This window comes from Struthio camelus, chromosome 3 (genome assembly GCF_040807025.1).
Source record: "Struthio camelus isolate bStrCam1 chromosome 3, bStrCam1.hap1, whole genome shotgun sequence".
Taxonomy (NCBI): domain Eukaryota; kingdom Metazoa; phylum Chordata; class Aves; order Struthioniformes; family Struthionidae; genus Struthio; species Struthio camelus.
The window spans coordinates 39,974,909-39,994,798 of record NC_090944.1 but is presented as its reverse complement, the minus strand read 5'-3'; the positions used below and the strand labels follow the sequence as shown (position 1 = coordinate 39,994,798).

The 19,890-nt window shown below is 41.9% G+C and overlaps 1 protein-coding gene and 1 long non-coding RNA gene across 6 annotated transcripts in view; one reads left to right on the top strand and one right to left on the bottom strand.

Annotated features, from left to right (window-relative positions):
• ADGRB3 (adhesion G protein-coupled receptor B3) overlaps positions 1-8,428 on the bottom strand; it is a 461,840-nt gene extending 453,412 nt beyond the window's left edge. For 4 of the 5 annotated variants that reach the window (XM_009689155.2, XM_068937480.1, XM_068937481.1 and 1 more), the window contains exons 1-2: positions 8,215-8,428; positions 4,619-5,387 (exon numbers count right to left, since the gene is read on the bottom strand). In XM_009689155.2, coding sequence (XP_009687450.2) covers positions 4,619-5,372 — 754 coding nt within the window. In that variant the 5' untranslated portion in view covers positions 5,373-5,387; positions 8,215-8,428. Of the gene's footprint in view, positions 1-4,618; positions 5,388-7,964; positions 8,100-8,214 lie in introns of those variants that run through there. The other variant, XM_068937478.1, reaches the window with a different exon arrangement.
• A 160-nt stretch (positions 8,429-8,588) lies between these two features.
• The window catches only part of LOC138066706 (uncharacterized), a 107,045-nt gene continuing 95,743 nt past the window's right edge, over positions 8,589-19,890 (top strand). The window contains exon 1 of the long non-coding RNA XR_011140104.1: positions 8,589-8,667. This is a non-coding gene — a long non-coding RNA (uncharacterized lncRNA). The remainder of the gene's footprint in view (positions 8,668-19,890) is intronic.

Genomic DNA, 19,890 nt, shown 5'->3' with positions numbered 1-19,890 from the left:
ACATTTAAAACAACAAGAAGTTTCATAGTTTAGTGAACTGACTCGAGTGGAAATGATCAAAACACAACAAACTAAAGTACAATCTTTAGTGATACTATCATATAAACTGTGAAAACAAAGGTAGGGTTTATTGATTAGAAGAGATTCTGATCATTAACGCTTTTTCTACAGTGCATCACCTACTTCAAAGAGTATTTGAAATCAAACTTTCCTTCAATGGGGAACTAGGCTCATAAAGAAAAAACACAATGTCTATAATTGATTTTGAAAAGTTTCCATGATGACTTTGGCCATGAACATTTTAGGAAGAACAATGTTCATGTAGAGAAGTTATTTAAAATGAACTCATTTATATTCTAGATTTTCACTGAGATCAGCCTGCTCATGAACAGCATGATTGCAGGTTCTTTCAGCACCTGAATTATAAATATTTATACAATATTTTGTAAATAATAATGAAAAACTTTTTTGAATATTTACCATACAAAATTAAAAAGCCTATTGTTCCATCAGTGATCATCCTCCTTCCTCCATTTGAACTCCGAAGACATGGATAAAAGAACTACTGCATGCAAAAAGATATAAAAATTATTAAGTCTTCCAAATACATTATTGTATTGATTCACTGTTGTGGATACCAGATTAGTTATTTTGAATTTCCTAAATTTTATTTTAGTCTTGAATACAAAATTATCTGCAGGTTACTATTATTCAACAATATACCATTAATTATTGTATTTATTTTAGTAAATCTTCTGGCTGTGATATTTCTGATGTTTTCAGGTCTGAAATCATACACACACACACACACACACACACAAAAATCAATTGCTGAATATTGAGATGCTGGTACACAGCATGTTGTTTGAATTTGTGACAAAAGAGATGAGTGCCACATTCCTAGTATACTTATGAAAAAAAAATGGCTGAACAAGAAATACAAGATCAAGCCTGGAACTCCAAATGCCAAAATTCTCTTAGTGTGAATACCCTCCCTCTTCTTTTCCTCTGTTGGATGAAGGCAAGAAGAAGAAAAAATTATTTTAATTATTTTATAATGGCTCTTGCCAGACATGGTAGTAAAACATGGGGGGAAACTCCAAACTATAGTTTTTAAACAAATATTTTAAAAACCTATAATATTATTATTACTTTGTAGTAGTCACAATAAGTAAAGTTTTCTGTGTTCTTATCATTATCGTTCATAAAACTATGTACTGACTACATTGAAAGGCTTATGATTCACAAAATTTGGAACTGAGCTATACCTTTATTGACTGAAACCTCATGAGATACTTCAGTCTACAGCACTAAAGATCAAGAGGAGAAATTCCTCTGAGCCCTTAAATTCAAGTCCCTGCCAGAGCCTTCACTGAAATCTATTTGTTGTGCTTTGATCGAGGCTAAACACCTCAGATGCAAGGCTACAGAAAAGCATTAAGATACAATAAAACTACGTCTTAGTGAAAATGTGATGATTGTCAATACTGCTTTAGTAAATGACAGCAAAGGTGATCTACATACTAAAGAAATGCCGATTATACCACATACTTCCAAACCATTTTCTGTGGAAAAATAATAGTTACAGCTTCCTTTTTTGACCGAGTTCCTCTTATTGTTCAACACACTTCAGCACTTTTAGAAACACAATCATCCATTGTGTACTTGTCACATCTTTTGTGAAATGTAACAGATTTCTTAAAAGGAAAAGCACTTATGGTCGTCCATTTTCTTAAGCTATTTAGCTTGTTCAAAATAGTTAAAAATCTTCAGAGTTTCAAAAAAGAAACAGTAGGCCTTAACCTAAATGCCCTCAATTTACAATATGGTTCTAAACTGTGTCTGGAAACAGTTTTTGCAAAAATATTTTGCATTTCATACAGTCAAGCTTGATGAAAGCCAATTCGAAGAATGGGAAGGTATGAATATTCTTGTAGAAAGATGTTAGTCCTCTGCGATTCCTTTCCAAAAGCCATTGCTAGGCAATATCAGCATCAAACCTCAAAGGAATACAAGAATTCTTAAAATATAACCTTATCAAGTCTGGAGCTCTCTCACAAAGTGGTAGGCAACCAGCTTTCCCCCTACAACTCAGCTTACAGGAGAAAAAAAAAAAAAAACTATTTGCACCTAAAAGTCACCACTATGAACTGTAACAGTGAGGAGCCACTCTTTTAGTTATTATATCTATTTTTATTACCTGTGCTAGTCTAACCTGAATTAGATCACTTGCAGAATAAGTTTGATTCTTATCTAAGTGTTTCCAGACACGAGGGATGAAATTCAGCATGTCCACGGTGGCAATATTCTACATTTTGATCACTCCATGAAGCCTCTGACCAAACCAAAAACCAGCTTTATATATAGAAATATATTGACTGATGTATAGACATTAGTATATCTGCAGAAAACAATCAACACATTGCTCATAGATTTTTTTTAACCTTCAGAACAGGTAAAAATGCTTAAAAAACTAAGTGGAAGGCAAAGAACACAGTGCTACTGAGAAGCGCTGCGAGGCTTAATTTTGTATCTGATTGCAACTTTCAGTAACAGTTTGATGAATAAAATTCAAGTGCATAAAAGCAATCAAATTAAAAAAAACAGTTACATTTAAAATTCTCAGCAGCACCAAAAGGATGCTAACTACAGTGCAGCTGAAGCAAAGGATACCTTCCACCTACCAAAGAAAACTTCCAGCCCCTCTAACAGCGCGGGTTAATCACGCTGCCACCCTGGAGAAGCCGCAGGTAGGGGCGGCAGTTAAAGTATGACTGAAATCGAGAACAAATTATGCTTGAGGCACGTCTCAAAATTTGTTAGAAATAAATAAATAAATAAAATTAAAACTATTTGTCCTAAGCTTTCTAAGCACACTTCAGAAACAGGGGTCTGAAGGGCCAAACACTTGCCCCCCGGGATTTGGTGCATGCCCGAGGGCGTCTGCCGCCGCGCTGTCCCTGCCCCCTCGCGGGAGGGACCCCCGCAGCCCCTACACCTGCGCGCCGCGCAGCACAGCTCAGCGCCCCGCGGGCGGCGGCGGCGCTTTCTGCTGCTGGAGCCCCGCTTCCAGCGCGGCGCTTCGCGGGCAGCCGCCTCATCTTGAAGACCCTAATTAGCTCTAAATGGTGTTAAATACCATCCCTGCCCCGCTGCAAAGGCTTCGCAGGGATTTTTTTTTTTTTTTTTAATTTAACAAGAGACGAGCAGCCCGGCAATTTAAAACCGCTTCGTTTCCGCGGCTCCAAGCTGCGAAGTGTGTGCAGAGACACTGAGCTGCAGCAAACCCAAAGCTGCCCCCTCCCCGCGGCCCCTGGCCCCCGCCCGGCCCGCGGCCGCTGGCACCGCGGCAGCTGGAGCAAGTTCAGCGCTTCTTCTCCCACACCACTCGGGCTTGGCTGCCCTTAAAGGAAACCCTCTCTTAACAACGTGTCAATGTTACATTCCTCCACAAAGCAACTTCTATTAGGGGGGCTGGGAGCTTGGCTCTGCCTTTCCGCAGACTGGGAGCTTTGTGGCTATGTAGAAAACAAGGAGAGAGGGAACATTTCCTGCATTAAAATGCAATACCCCGGGCTCCACGATTTAGCCCTTCTTGCAGAGGCTAATCTCCCCCTTTCCCACACGGCTGCTGCTGAAAGTCCCCCTCAGCTATGGGTCACGCTCGGAGCCCCCAGCTGGGGTCAGACCAAGCCTCTGGGCCGTGGTCCCCCTGCCTCCTCCCGGTGCCCCTCCCGAAATCACCCTCCGAGCTCTCCAAAAATGTTAGGAGGTCAAAACAGGAGGTGCGCACTGGAAGAAGGGTTTGGCAGGGGGTGGCCATTGCTGGATCTACGGCTTCCCACCCTTCCACAATCCCCGCTTTTGCGGTGAGGACACAACGCAGCTTGACACATAGATTTCCCCCCCCCCCCCATTAATATTACAGTCACATTCAAAGCCTTCGCCTCCCGGAGTGGGGACTGCCTGGAAAAGCACCAGCACCAGCAGCCCCCTGAGTGTGTCCCGCAGCAGGCCCAAAGGCGGACGTGCTGACCGGGCACGGCGGGTCCCCTCTCCAGGCATCGCAGGCAGAGCGTTCGCCCTGGCCAGCTGGCTTTGCTTTTCGTTTGTCTGTAGGGTGCTGAGGTCTGGCCCGGTTGGGGCTAGGTGTCCTGGCCACGCTGAATCTCCTGCGGTTTTAGTGAGGTTGCCCGCGTGCCTTTGGGAATGTTTTCCTTGCAAAATCAAGGGATCATATCAAGAGGATGAGGATTTTGCAGTCGGGTGGCTGCAGTAAAGAGGTGGTGAGGGGGAGCGCGATTCCTGCCTTTCAACCTGTGAGCGTTACTGTAAGCGGGGGCTGAAAACGGGAAACATATGAGGAGTTTCAACAGTGCTCAGCAGAACTATATGCTGAAGGTTAATTTAGAAATGCAAATGCAGCCCTCCCTACCGGGAGGGAGTGTGCCTCTTCTCTAGCCCTCTCACCTTGCCTGGAGGCAAGCTGGTGTGGAGTGCAAGCCAAATGAATGCAAGTATCAACGAGAGAGAGTCCGCAGCAGGACCGAGGCAGTGATGTGGGATCAGGACCTAGGCAGTGATGTGGGATTTAGCCCCGACCCCGAGAAGCACCTACCTTCTTTTGGCGGTCGTTTAGCTTCTCTGGTGAGGTTGCAGACCTGGGTGGTTTGCAGCTCCTGGGTCAGACAGCCCTCCGTCTGCTCATTGAGGGGCAGCACCACGTTACTGAGCAACACCAGGGACTGGTCGTCTATTCCCCATTCTCCCAAGTGCTGAGGGCAGGTACATTTTGTATACATGATCCCACAGGACTCGGTTCTCCCGTTCTCGGATTTCAAGCAGCTCTCCAACCAAGTGCATAACACATGGCACCCAAACTGGCTCGGGCTCACCTTGTTCAACACCAAAAACTCAAAAAAGGATTTTTGGTCTTCTTCCTTTTTGTGTAATCCTGGGAAATCGATGGGATAGACCCGGCGAATCTGAATGAAATTCTTATCATATTGCAGAAATACAAAAGCATGCTTGGAATTGCAGAGCTGCATTATAGAATGGTTATTTTTTAAAAGATCCTTTATTTTTTCATGGGAAAAATGATCAAACTGATAAGCCAAGAGGGAAAAGTTGGAGCAGCTGAAGTCCTTTTTGGAAAATTTCAGGTAAATACTATATTTGGTCGGATCTGGATTTTCCAGCGTCCAAGTGCAGTTTGTAAAGTTTTTAGGAAACATTTCACTTACAGAATACGATCCATAAATGACCCCCTTCACCAACGTGGAGCACCAGAAGTCTTGGGCAGCATTAAATCCAAACATAACCAGAAGATAGGTGGAAAATATATAAATCAGCAAATTACGAACAGCCTTCATCCTATGTCATTTGGCCTGCAGGAGATGAAATGAAATAAAAATGCAAGTCGATTTCTTCACGCATTGAAAACCAAACTCCTTCCAATATTTGAGCCAGCTGTTTTCAGGCTTGCAGTTAGAGCCCCTTTCAGAAAGAAGGGCAGGTAATTTTCATTTTATAACATAAGGGAACGGTTTGCTGCTGTGTGAACAGCGCCATCACGTGGCCATCACAACAGCCAAATTTTCTACGTTCAAATTAAAAACAACATTTATTAGATTATTAATAGGAATGTCCTCTCCTGCCTAAGAGGTATTCATCATGGCGCGGACTCGAACTGTTCAACTTCTGTAAAAAGCTAGACGCCTTGCCTGACAGATCACAAAAAGGCAATGTATTTATTTATTTCTTCAAAAAGTAAATACATACCCTATGCACTGTTATATTCATATATATATGTGTGTGTGTGTGTGTGTGCGCGTCTTAAATATGCACATGCAGATTTTCACTAGAATAGATCAAGAAATCCAGTAGCATCTGTTTTTATGTATTATTTTTCTATTAACTCTGAGAAGTAATCGTGACTAATTATAGCCATAATTTAAAAATGCCCAAATTATGATTTGTTACAGATGGAACATTATCTCCCGTATGTCTCCATGTGTTTGCAGTGGCCACCTGGTAACAAAAGTCTCTAATAAGAAAGAAAAGCCAGGCAGGAACTACTGAGATTGAAGTGTTAATGAAATCTTGAGACTCTTATCTGACAAAGAAACAAAGACAGACACACGAAAATAGTGGTGGTCTAGCACCACCACTAAGTGCCAGCATTTTAAGATAATTTCAATGTGCTACAACCTCTTAGGATATATAAAATGGATCACTATATTAATATCTACAGTCAGTAGCTCTTTATTATTGGTAATGCTACAGCAGGATCTCTGCACCTATTAGATTGGACTCTGTTTCTTACTTGCCCTTTTATTAAGGATATCTTGCACTGTCTGATTAGCTCCTTTATTTTGCAGATGTGCACTTGATTGGCGAAAGACATATTACATTTTCTCTGCTACTACTTCCAAATAAAGCTGTTTTACTGCACCCGTCAACCGTTACAGCTTCCACATGCTCTCTTAACGGTGGCCTACGTTAATAAAGTGAACCTTAGTCTTATTTACCTCTGTAGCATTAACCAAAAATTTAAAATTTTACCTTTTCAGCTTTAACCTTTGTCAAGTTGCTCATCTCTTATAAATGAGAAGCTTTTCACTTTCTGCTTACAGATGCGAGCAGACAAAAGTGATGCCAACCTAATTTTAAAACTCTCTGGATTGCAGTCTACTCCACTGTTGCTCTGTCAACAGAGACACACATACAGATACATACACAGCTCCTGAGTTTTGATGTGTGTCTTTGCCTAGCTTTTCATCTCCTCACCAAATGGCAAGGCATCTTCCATCTCCCATTGCGTAACAGAACAAATCATCAGATTAAACTCCCTTGAAGAGATTTCTGTATCTCCTAGACTATAATTCAAACTCTGAATCCCGAAACGGGCAAAGCAGCACCAACTCTAACCCTCTTTATAGCTGCAGTTTTTCAAAAAACAAAACAAAACAAAACAAAAAACCAAAAACCCAGAGCTATCCAAATGCCGGGGCTGTCCAAATGGTCAGATTTTCTCCTTTCCGAGCATCCCTCTCAATGAATAACATAGTCTGCCTTCTCCGGAGAGGGTCGGTACAGCATTTAAGGTTGAGAAAATTGAAACTTATAGGGAATTCTGGAAACAATTTCCCCTTTGCTGAAGCACTTAGCAGGCAATGCAGTTCTGCGCAGTGTTATTCAGGATGGTGTAGGCGTTGAAAGCCAATGTGACAATAAGTGTCTAAATTAGGAATTCCACCCATGAAAAAGGATTAATTTTATAATCTGGAAAACAAGGAAGGGGCTTATTTGCTTATTTCTTTGAAAAGAAAAATCCCCTGACTTTTTCCATCTATATAACATTTGCACTAGAAAAATAAAGACGTCTGCAGTGCTAGGCTGTTTTCTATGAAGAAACGTAATCAAATAGCCCTCATTTCAGTCGTGCACTTGTTCATGCAAGGCTACTGAAACACAATACTGTCTGAATCTCTTTCTCCCTCTGTTGCACGCGCGCACACACACACACACACACACACACACACACACACACACACACACACATATACACGAATGGAGAGTGCCGGCAGCATTTCATTTAGTTTACAATATTCCTAAATACAAGAGCGAAGCTGCTCCCTGCAAGGATTAGACACCCCGATTAAAAAGATCTCTCTCTTCGATGGATGAGGAAGTGAAAGAGCGGCCACAGCAGCTTAAGCTTGCCCGTTTGGGGAAGGGGGGGGACCCTCTTCTGCTGAAAAGCAAACGGGCGTTTAGTTTGGATATTCCCCAAACTGATTTTCTAGGTGACACTGTAGTTTAGCCGAACATAGACGGCGCCATCACTCCATCTATTTTTTTTTTCCCAACAAGAAGACCCACTGACTTCTCTTATTTTAACTTCCTATTAACCTAACATTTCCCCCCCCCCCCGCATAAAATTACCCCAATCATGCACAAACCTCAGATTTTCTTGGTCTCGCTGGAAATTACTCTCAGTGAAGCAGACCTGTCGCAAAATGGACTTCTCTAACTTTTAAACTGCAGGGTAGAAGTAAATGCAGAGATCATTTTGTATGTGCTGTCTCTCCCTATCCTTCAGCAACAGCCTGTCCCCCTCCTCCTCCGCCTCCTCCCCGGAATCCCGAGCTGGAAGCTCCGCGGTCCTAATCCCTGGGAACGGGAGACGGCAAATGCCCCGGGCGCCCTTACCTTCCACTCCGAAAGCTGGCAGGCTCTTTCTCTAAAACACTAGCACCACAGGCACACGTCCCGACAACAGTGATGGAGAGATTCCCCTTCTGTCGGAAGCACCGTTTCCCATTTTCCCCGGCTCAGGTTCAAAACCAAGATTAAAAAAAGCAGCAGAAGATGAAAAACGCAGCGAGAAAACCCCCGCACGCCACACGTACACCCCACCGAGGAAAAAAAGCAGCTTTGGCTCCGGATCCACCAAATCCAACCACATGAGGGGAAAAAAAAAAAAAAAAAAACCTCAAACCAGCGAGACTGCAGGGGGAAAAAATGGAAGTGGCTGAACAGGCGAAGGGTTTTTTTTTTTTTTTTTTACTTGAAACAAAGTCTAAGCACACCAGCCCGATGAGCAGAGATGCCAGGCAAGCGACGGTCTGGGAGGCGGACTAAGGCGCTAGTGCAGATTTGTTGGTGGGTTTTGTTGTTGTTGTTGTTGTTACTAATAGACTTATTCCTCTTGTCTGCCTCCTCCTCCTCCTCCTCCTCCTCCTCCTCCCCGCCAGGCGCTAATGGCCGGACGGCAGCTGGGGGGTCCTTGGCTGCCGGTGCCGGGGAGCGCTGTGGATGCCGAGCGGAGGGAGCGCGGAGGGGCGCCAGCGCGGCTCTGCCTCTGCGGGTGCGCGCGCCTCTGTGCGGGTGCGCGCGCGGGTGCGCGCGTGTGTGTGAGAGACCGCGAGCCAGCGAGCGCCGGTGGGTGCCCGTGTGCGCGCCCCCTGCGCGCGGCCCTGCGCGTCCTTCCACCACCCGCCCCGCTGCGCGGTCCTGCGCGCCCCCGCGCCCCGCTCCGCGCGCGAGTGTGTGAGTGCGTGTGGTTGTGTGTGTGTGCGCGGTTCTGTGTGTGCGCGCGTGTGCGTGCGCGCGCGTGCCAGGCGCTCCGCCCGGCCCCGCGGAGCGTTTCGCGCGTCACGGCTGCTCAACACCAAACGCGTCCCAGAAACGTTATTTTGTGCGTCTGGGAGGTTTTTCTAGCCTCGGTTCCCACCGCTGGGGCTGGCGGCGAGCGAGCGCAAGAGAAACTCATAGGCAGGGAGAGAGGCAGACGGGGAGGGCGGAGGGAGGGGGAGCGGAGAGCCGGCGCTTGATCTCCTTCCTCGTCTTCTTTCTTTTCAAGCACAAAAACCCCTGCCGCAGCCCCGAGAGCTGTCGGTTCGGCACCGCGAGGCAGACGAAGCGCTACCGGGCTCCGAGGATAAACCCCGTCTGCGGGCTTTCCAAGTGCCGCCGGCCTCTGCCGGGAACAATGGCAGTTTTCTCCGGCGAGGCTGCAGTTGACACCGCGTGAGCGGCCCGGCCGCGGCGCACGGCGCACGGCGGGTGCCGCCCCCTCGGGGCTCGGCCGGCCGCTCCGCCCGCGGGTCCCGAGCCCGGGTCGCCCGGCCGGCGGCGCGGTGGGCCCCGAAGGCCGGCGGCTTCGAGCCTTGGCGCGGGGCGAGGAAGACCTCCGTGTTATTTCGGTAGAGCTGGCAGAGATGAACATGCATTTTTTGCCCTCTCCTGTCCCCCCAGGGCGAGCAGGGCTCCCCTCTGGCCTTCGCCGCTGGCCTGAGAGGTCGGGGGCGGTGTATCTGACAGCAAATGTCCAGTGTGAAAATTGGAGGATGACGTTTTAATAAATACTGGTATCAGTCCTCAGCTCTTAGCTCGGCGGTTCTGCTCTCAGGGCGCTCCCGTGCAGGCAGGGGAGCAAAGTCGCGCGCGGGACGGTTGCGGCCCTTCTGCCAGCTGCTGCCCGGCACGCTGTCAGAGCTCGTCTCACACACGAGTGCGTGGTTTTAGCCGTACCGTGCCGGCAGTGAAACGAAAATTTCAAGTTCTGGACAACGACCAAAGCAATCATTCCGTAAAGCAAACAGTTTTCTGCCCTCCACCCCCGCCCTCGCCCCTAAAAGGCTTGAATTCCAGTAAAACGCAGGCTTTATGATTACAATTACACGCTGCACAAATTCTGATCAGAGGTATTACTGGCCACAAAGCACTTCTGACTAAAGTAAATGCAAGCACGGTTATATCTTTTTACTGTATTTTCCATAGGTACAAGCTGTAAACTACGTCCATGCTAGCAAACATAAGTAGTTCTTTTCCCTGCTGTCAAAAGCATCTGCCCAAAGCAAGGAAACTGTGAGGGATGTGCATGATCTTTGCCTAGCAAACACAATGCAGCGAAAACTGGGCTGTTACTGGCTTAGAGTCTTTCAGACTTAGTGACACTCAGTGTTATCTGTGGATGATGTCCATCTTGTTGCTTCAAATACTTCAAATGTAGCTTGGTTCATTGACAGGCTAACATGGGCAGAACAAATCAAAGGCGCACATACTATGCAGCTTTTAAATACCTTTTCCATACCCTCTTTATTAAGGAAGAACATGAAGGTAAGTTGTAGAAAAAAAACTTCCCTTGATGCTCTCCACCTGTTTCCTGTGGCCTAGGTAAATTGTCACTTTCCTGACTGGGAGTTGAAATGAGAAGCAATAAATATGCAGTACAGGAGAATCCGTTGTCTTTGGCAGCCTCCTAGGTATCCCAACCCTGTAATTAACTTCCACATCTCAGTTTCGTGAAGAGGTGGCAATGCTGGAGAGCAGCCTGGAAGGGAAGGCTCTTTGGCCTCTTGTCTCCAAATGGAAGGAAAGGATGGAAGTTGCACAGATAATATTTCTGTTAATTAGCGGTGCTGGAAAGCACCGAGCTGGGATAACAGCGTATAACACTCTGCAGGCTTCTTCAGAAGATCCATTGCAGCCAGGCTTGGACAATCCTTTTTTTAGTTACTAGCACTCACTGTAAAATGCTGCACCCTTTGTAAGTGCACAGATATCCATGATCCACTTGTATGTGTCTGCCTCCTTGAACTGAGGCCGCCTTCAGAAAGAGTTTGTTTGCCAGGTGTCATGCAGTCGCACCTGAGGTAACAAAAGACTCAGGTTTTGATAAAACTAGAAGTGACAGTCAGGGTATATTCAGTACCGCGAAATACAAATGAAGGAATGTATTTGTTAAAACTGGGCGCGCGGATCATCTGTGTCAGGAATGGTGCTGTTTCGTAGGTGCAGTTAGTAGTACACTACGGCAGGTGTAAAGTAAACCTATAGCCATCTTCCAGAAATACCAAGCTGATCGAACTTGTCCGAGTACCTCCGTTAACACCTAGGAACGAGTGGTTAATGCAATGCCACACTGTTGCACGGCAGTGCTGTCAGAACTGCGCGGCACATGTGGTGCCATCCGTACTACAAGGAACGCACCAAGGCGTTGAAGGAAGTGTTTCGTGCCCCAGTAGCAGCGCAGCGGGGATAGGCACAACAGAGTGAACACTCAATTCGCGGTGCAGCTTTCGAGACTGGATGGGCTTGTTTCACCAAACATGGGCTTGATACAAACTGCAGAAGAGGGAAGAGAGCAGTATTTTTAAATAATTCCTGTAGTGGTGAGAAAAATTACACCTACCAATTTTAATATGTTGGGCAGAATAAAAAAGAGGATTTGCTGAATTGCGGAGGTTTTTTTGTTTGTTTTATTATTTCCCCCCCTTCCAATTTATCATAGCACTTTAAGATCTTTGACACCTTTGTTGCAGTAGCCTGGTAATTTCAGTCCAGTGTTTAGTGAGCATGGCACAAGAGTCAACACAATTGTAACTGATAATCATTGATGTTTTTGGTTCAGATTATTAATGGGAGGCCAAAGTTTAAAGCAAGTAGCTTTAGAGAATGGGCTATTCTCTCACACAGTCAACCTGTCACCCTTAGGGGGAGTCTTTTCAAGTCAAGGTTGCTGCCGCAACCTGCCTGGGCTCTCGGTTGGGCAAACTGAAGTGTCTCCGTGATTTTCTAACTCCAGCACTGAAGGCACACATTAAAAAGAACAAAACAAAAACAACAACCAAAGTTTTTTCAACAAGGACTTTCTTTACATTTCCTTAATGTTGTGGTTTAATTCTGTATTATTATCAGCATTATTATGTTTAACTTACTGCAGAGTTGCAGACACTCAGATATGTCACCTTATTATGTGCAGTAATGAAAACAAGCGTGATTATAGAGCCAACTTACAGGCAAGAGACAAGTGCTATTTTTACTGAGTCACTTAGCCTATGCAGAAGTGGCACTGATCTGTCCCCCCGCCATCCTGCTTTGCTCAGACCTGCAAGGACCTTCAGAATCCCCGTTGTCAAGTGTAGATTGTCCTCTCTGCATCATCAATCCTGCTGAATAATACCACTTTTCTATAAGGGCAGTATTCTCTTGCTGTAAATCAGGGAAAATTTTAAATCCAAGCTGGACCACTTGAAGAGAATGTTATTTGATTTAGTCTGAACCAAAGAAATAATACAGAAGATGCTGGCCGTGTTACGGCTATTATAACATTAAATAAATGCATAAATATTTGTTAAAAGTGCCTTCGGTGTTCAAACTGCTTGAGAGCAAATGTAAATTGGAAATCATTTCATAGAATTGCATCTTTTCTGGTCCAGTATGTTACAAACCATTAAAAAATATTGCATTTCTCTACTCAGTTCAGATTCTGAGCAAATTTTACCAGGATTAACTTTCTCTCTGTCATCAAGAGGGAACATGAATTTAATAAATAATATGTTATACCCTGCCCTCTCAATTTTAATATCTTTTGAAGGAGCAAGATTTATGATTATACTTGAATTTATTAGAGAAGTGATTTGTATTTGCATAAACAATTAATAATACAGCACCAGTAGATGGTGCTCAAGAATATACAGCATAGGTCCTGGTAGGGGTGGTTTAAATGTTTCTATTTAAAAATTGAAAAATTTCAGAGAAAGTATGAATTTTCCTTTGAAAAGTTGATTTTTCTTTGGAAAACAATGTCCCCTTCCAAGTTTCAAACAAATCTTTGTTTAGTTGACATTTTTCAGTTGAAAATGTCAATGATTTGTTTATTTGTTTGTTTGTTTTCATCAAATTCTCAGCAGAAAAAAACTATTTTATGACCACCTCTTTTCTTGCTGATTGTTGAATTCTTTGTACGACTTCCTCAGTGAAGATTTTTACAAGAATTTTTTAATTCTGCTTTACCTCTAGGTTGAATATTTTGATATTGTCATTCAGTCACAATTATGGGGCCAGAAGCAGTGAAAATCATGAAACAGGTGATACTAGGAACATGGACAAAAGCCATACAAAGCACATCCAAGGCCTGTCTAGCATCCTACCTCACACAGTAGCCCTTGGACACTGCTGAGGAAGGTGCAGAAAACCCAAAATAGGAATATTTTTGACAATCTGGCTTCGTAAAGCCTAGGCTTCGTCCTAGTCTCCAGTAGAGATCTATTTAAGTCTCCAAATAGGTCTTAGTTCTCCTGCAATACTTATTTAAATGGTATAAGTACATACATTCTTGTTATCCACATTAACATCTAGTTCTTCTCAGTCTTGTATTTTTCTAGCTCAATGATGCAGAGCAACAATGAGTCCCACAGCATAAATATATACTATGTGAAGAAAAAGATACGTATCACTTCTGTTAAATTTGCTGCCTTTCAATTTAATTGACTGTCACCACATTCTTGTACTAAGGCAAGGAGAAATGAGATTCTGGCTTACTTCTAGTAATTATTTTATGCATTTTTATCACACTTCTTTTTAATTTCCTTTTTAAAATAATTACAGTTATCCCAATCTATCTCCACAAAACAGTGCTTTTTAAAGGACTTCCACCACTCACCACTTTCTTTTCTCAACTCTCTGTAGTTTTCTGATATCTTTTTGAGATGTAGAAAGCAATATTGCACGCAGCAATTCAGATGAAGCCGCGGCACTGATTTATGTAACATTGTTTTTCCTGTCATGCTCAGTCCTGTTCTTGATGCATTTTAATTTCTTATTTCCTTCTTCTGATAGCTGCTATATACTGAACAGAGTTCTTCAGTTTACTGTCTGTCTTTTATCAGTCTCCTGTGAGAAACTTTGTTAAAGCCTTCAGAAATTTTAAATAAATGACATAAATTGGTTCTCCTTTGACTACTATGGTATTTTATTGATGTATTGAAAACATTCTAATAGATTAGTGAGACATCATCTGCCTTTGCAGAGACTTATCATCTCATGATCTTCTGAGTGTTTTATTTTCTTATTTTTAATTTGCCAGGTACAGATGTAAGATTTATGCATCTTTAATTCCCCGAATCATCCTAAAGCCTTTTTATAATATATGTGAAACATTTGCTACTCTCTAACCTTCCAGTATATGAGTTGTTTTTTAATTAGAGATTGCATAGCTCAACTACTTCTTGTTCAGAATTCTTGGTCCTGGTGGTTTCCTGCTTTTTAAATGATTGATTTGTTCCAGCACCTCTTCATCTGATAGCACCTCATTTTTATTACCCAAGAGTAGATATCTCCCTAACATCCTCTATTGGGAAGACTGATGCAAATAAATCATTTGTCTTCCTAGCAGCGTCCTTCTCTTCCTTAATTGCTATCTTTATTCTCTGATGTTCTCAGCAGACCCAGTGACTCTCATAAGCTTCTTGCTTTTGACATACTTAAAAGGCTTCTTTTCGTTTGTTTTTACGGTTTTAACTGTCTAATTTTCAGTAGTTACTTTTGCTATCCAATTTTCCTTCTTATCTGTTGACTATTATAGCTTATGGTGATTTTTCTTGTTTTGTGAAAGCTGCTTTTGCAGATTTTGACAGTTCCCTGCTTAGCTCAAGTAATGGCTCAAATCCTTTCATTTCACTCAGCTGGTCTGCAGCTTGTCTTCTTTGTTTTTCTCACTCTCTGACTCCCAGGTATATTTATCAATTGAAGTATTATTGGTTTTGAAAGCAACGTGAAAGCGACATCTAAGGACCCCACTGCCTTTAGTTTTGATATTAGGGATTTTTTTTGACTAACATCATTTTATTGAAATATCTCTGTCCAAAGTTCAGTGTCACTGCATTACTAATAGTATCTTAAGTCTAACTGGATGTATTTAACCTCATTATATTATGATCACTTTACATACCAGTTCAGATATTGTTAATCCTTGAATTCTTTCCGTCTTTTGTGTTTGACGTTTAAAGCCATGTCTACACTATGCCTGCATACGGGTCTACAGCTTATCAAGCTGAGCTGGTTGATTTAAGGCTATGTTCTGCTTTCCAAGGAAGCAGTAATTTCTTAGAATAGTTTCTTCTCAAGCTTGTGTTGCTTCGGGATTGTTCTGCGAAATGACTTTTTAAGTCTTGCCATTTGCAAATTTGATTTGTTTCTGCTTGGTTTATGTGAAGCCTACAATTATCCCATTTTGTCACATTTTTTTGGCCACCCCTTCTTTTTTTTTTTTTTTTTTCCCAACGCTGCACACTTATTATTCCAGTCCTGGCCTGCATTCTTTAGCACATATATTCTTATGGCTTGGGAGTCCTGTAACCATAGTGACTCTAATGTATGGTCCTCTTCACTTATGGTTTTTTTCCCACTGGAATTTATCACTTTTTACAAAGCAAAACTCCTCACAGGACTGGCTTCATCTGTCCTTCAGGCATAGCTACAGTAAGCTCTTGTCCTTTTATTTATTAATTTGTCCAGTTATTTATCCCCCAAATTTTCCTGTGCTACCGTAATTCCATTATGACTGTAACATAAAATTATTTTCTGTTGCAATGTGTTCTATTTCACTTATTTTGCTTCTAAATTGTAATTGCATATAAATATTTACAGTTCTTAATTTTGACCAGATGCCATGATATGGCACCTTTCCTGAGTTTGTGCTTCTTCAGTTGCATTTTTCATGGGTACTTAGAAGTATTTGCATTACCAACAGATGACTTAGTGTTCCTCTACTCCTGTGTATTTGATGATCAGGCTAATTCTATCTAGACTTTAAGTCTATAAAATCTATATTTTCAGCACTTTATATCTTGCATATTTAATGACTGTCATTTGAAAACAATCATCACTAGTTCATGACTGAACAAACTCTGGTAGTGAGATTTTAACTATAGTTTTTCTGTCATATGACTGTAAAGCTAGGAAGAACTGTTTGCAGTCCTTACGTATGAACTATATCCTAAGCTTTACTAAGTTAATCAGAGAATATTTATGCAAAAATCAAAATAAAAACAAGGCCACTATTTTCATGTTAATTATCTGAATGCATTGAAATCCTCTTTATACGAGGAAGAGGACAAACATTTTTAAAATGCCCTTTCAACTCTGGTGCTTTTAATCTACTCTAAAATATTGCCTAGTCATTAATCAAATTGAACTGTGATAAGTACGAAAAGCCTGTGTTATTTTGGCTCACTCTACTAAAAAGTAAGAAATTCAATGTTAATGCCGAATCCATCTTTAATGTCCTTCATTTTGTTTATGTAGTCTGGAGAAGGGTGATTTTATGTACTCTGTGTGTCACTGAGATCACTAATCACAAACGGCAGTGTTAAAGATGGCTTCTTGTGTTATGATTTTTCTTACATCAGTGAAAACGAAGGACCGATAGTCCTCTCTTGAGCTTAGTTTTCTGCTGTTAGTAAGGGCTTGGTGGTTAAGATGCAAAACTGCCTCCCGTTTTGTTCCCTACCAAATACAGCTGTGATCTCTTTGTTTCAAGATGTTGGCTGAGATACCAGGACAGAATCTTGTTTAAGTAATAGCTTAAGTGATTAATTAAGAGCTTAATAAATCTTCGATAAGAGCTTAAGTAGGAGACTTGGGGTCAAATTCCTTTTTCGGCAGTTTGAAACACACAGTTTTTACTTCTCAGCATTTTTAAGCCATCAAAAAGGGTAGTAGCTTTTTGTTAGGGCTAACAGGGTTATCCTGGATTTTGGTTATGGGCTTGAAGCCTTTCTCTGGATGACTCAATACCCAGTGCCTATCCAACCAATATACAGAAAAAAATTTCTAAACTAGGACCAGAATCAAGGTGCCTTGCTAGGGCCCTAATCACTTTGGTTCTAGAGAGTGGAAAAACAGAGAATGTGGTGGCACTGTTACCGTCATTACTGTCTTTTCTGGCAAAGGAAACAGAGGGCGCCAAATAAAGCTAGAAGGGCCTAAAACAGTAGAGGTGATTCTTCACACAGCAGGCCATAGGCCTTTGAAACTCATTGCCAAAGGATTTTGTAGATAACTAAAAATTATCACGGACTCAAGAGGAGACTGGGCTAGCACATGAGAGAGAAATCCACTGGACATGTCAGCAAATATACAAAATCACATCCAGTTCAGGAATTTCCCTGAACTGAAAATAACTGGTGGTTGAGAGAGTATTAAGACAAAACCTTGCCCTGTTCTTACTCCTCCCATTTACTTACAGTCACCACTGAGACAGAACCCCACTGAGACAGGGCTAGATAAACCTTTCGTTTGGTCTAGCATAACTGTTTTCATCTTCGCCCTCTTTGGATGTTTTAATACTGAAAACCAGAGAGGCAGATTTTTAGAGATGCCCAGAGATCTTGGAATCAGTTGTAAATTGGAGCAGTTGGGACTTCAGAATGTCGGTCTGTCAGTATTTCAGTTTGAAAACATTGGCTGAGTGCCTGTAATTGCTGAAAGTGAGTGCATATATTTCAAAATTTAAGGATTTAATCAAGTCTCAGATCAAAGTGATACCCAAGAAAGCAATTCTCCAAAGTCTTTTTACTCAATATGAATTTTTTGTTGGTTTTATACATGTGAAAATGAAGTGTAAATGCAACATATATTTAGCATTGCTGCATTTCCCCTAGTGTTTTAGAAAAGGAAGGAGATGTGTCCTTTCCTATAACTGTCTATTATTTGAAATATGGTTGAACATGGCAAACATCATCTTCAGAGAAAGGAACATTTTGGAATTGAGAATAAATGCATATAGATAAGAATGTTATACCTTATGACTTTGAAAAAAAATGTTTTTGTATATGTCAGAAATATAATATCTTTAAGGTAAACTCTTCTGATCAAATCCTTTTCTTGGCTGCAGTGGTGGAAAGCCAGAGTAAGCTGTTTCATTGAAACAAATTGTTTGTACACTTAGGTATACTTTATATATACTTTTGACATCTGTGACAATTATAAAAGTATCTGAAAAAGAGAAAACATCACCCACTCATAGCTGTGGCGCGAATGTGAAATGCTGCTAACTGAAATGAACAGGACTTCTCAGATGACCGTAAGTAGTTCACCGTACACAGTTCTAAGCTGGTGCTTGGAAGTTCAGGTAATTGCTGGAAACAGATGTGAATATATCATTCAAAGTTTAATTTGCAGGCTTTCAGGATGAACGTCTGAGTGTGATAGTTATTAAGAAATACGGCTTTTTGGAATGAGATGGCATATATGTTAAAGGTGATCATTGTAATAGTCTTCTGAAATACTCTTGGCATGCAATTTTTGTGAAATAGCAGAATTTACGTAATATTTTCAAGAAATGTAAAGCCTGAGTCAGAGACATATATCTTGGCAGTAATTCAGCTCATATCAAAAACCTTATACCAGTGTAAAACCTATGTGAGAATACAGTCATGCTCTTGATATGAACTGTGTTCTCAGATTGCACGAAGGAACACACTTATATTACTGAATGGCAGAATGCTCAGTGAAAATGTGGTGTATTACTGTAAAGAGATGTGCATGGCTGTCATTGTTCTGAGACGTATTCTGATTCCACTATCCAAAATATGACAAAGTGCAAGAAAGAATTCCCAGATTATCAGGAACAAGAAAAGAATATTAACTGTTGAAAAAATGAAATATGAAAAAAAAAAATTGGAGAGGTGAGAAGACTGAAGCGAGAGACACACTGGTTTATATAGTGATCTGCTGCTTGACCAGATATGGACAATAAAAAAGGGAACTAAACCGCAACACAGTAAATCGCATCTGCCCTAAATGTGTTCTATCTACCACTGAGATCTATAAGGTTTTTTTTTTTTCTTAAATTCTGGCAGTGCTCCCGATAGTTACGTCTGGTTGCACTTGGCCAGATCTTCAGGCTACCTAAAATCTTTTTTTTTTTTTCTTTATCTGAGATATGGAGACTGGAATCTATTATTTCACTATGGCTAATCACTAAGTTCCAGACCTTTTACTGAAATACTGAAATGATACAACTAAAAATTATAGGTGAATAATTTATTAGTATTGAGGAAACTCCCATTCTCTGTAAATATTGCTGACTGTAATCACAGTAAATTTAAGTAGTGTCACTGAAGTCAGCAGATCTATGCTGATTTAATCAGTATAGAATCTGGCCCTCCAAGTCACTAATGCTAAAGTCAAGGGGACTTATGATGGCAACAGATGCAGAATGGATGGGTCCTTATAGGTTTCTTTAGACTGGGCTAACCACATATTTCATTTATTTTGGAGGATGTCACCTTCACATAGAATAATTCCACTTCAAAACTTGCTCGGTCTGGGTCTCTCTGATGAGACAGCTGATCAGGGTACAAATCAATATTAGATCCCAAAAGAAATTTCCAGTCTCCAACGTGTCGATAGCAGAAGGATTTTACCTCCTCTGATCTCCCATCAATTTAACATAATCTCAGATATTACAGCGGTATACCTGTAAAAATAGAACCAGAACTTGCTTCCTTTCACTGGGAACTGGACCTATGCCCCCCCGTTATTGGGTTAATTACCCGCATTCCCACATACAATTTTCTAACATAGGGATGTTAG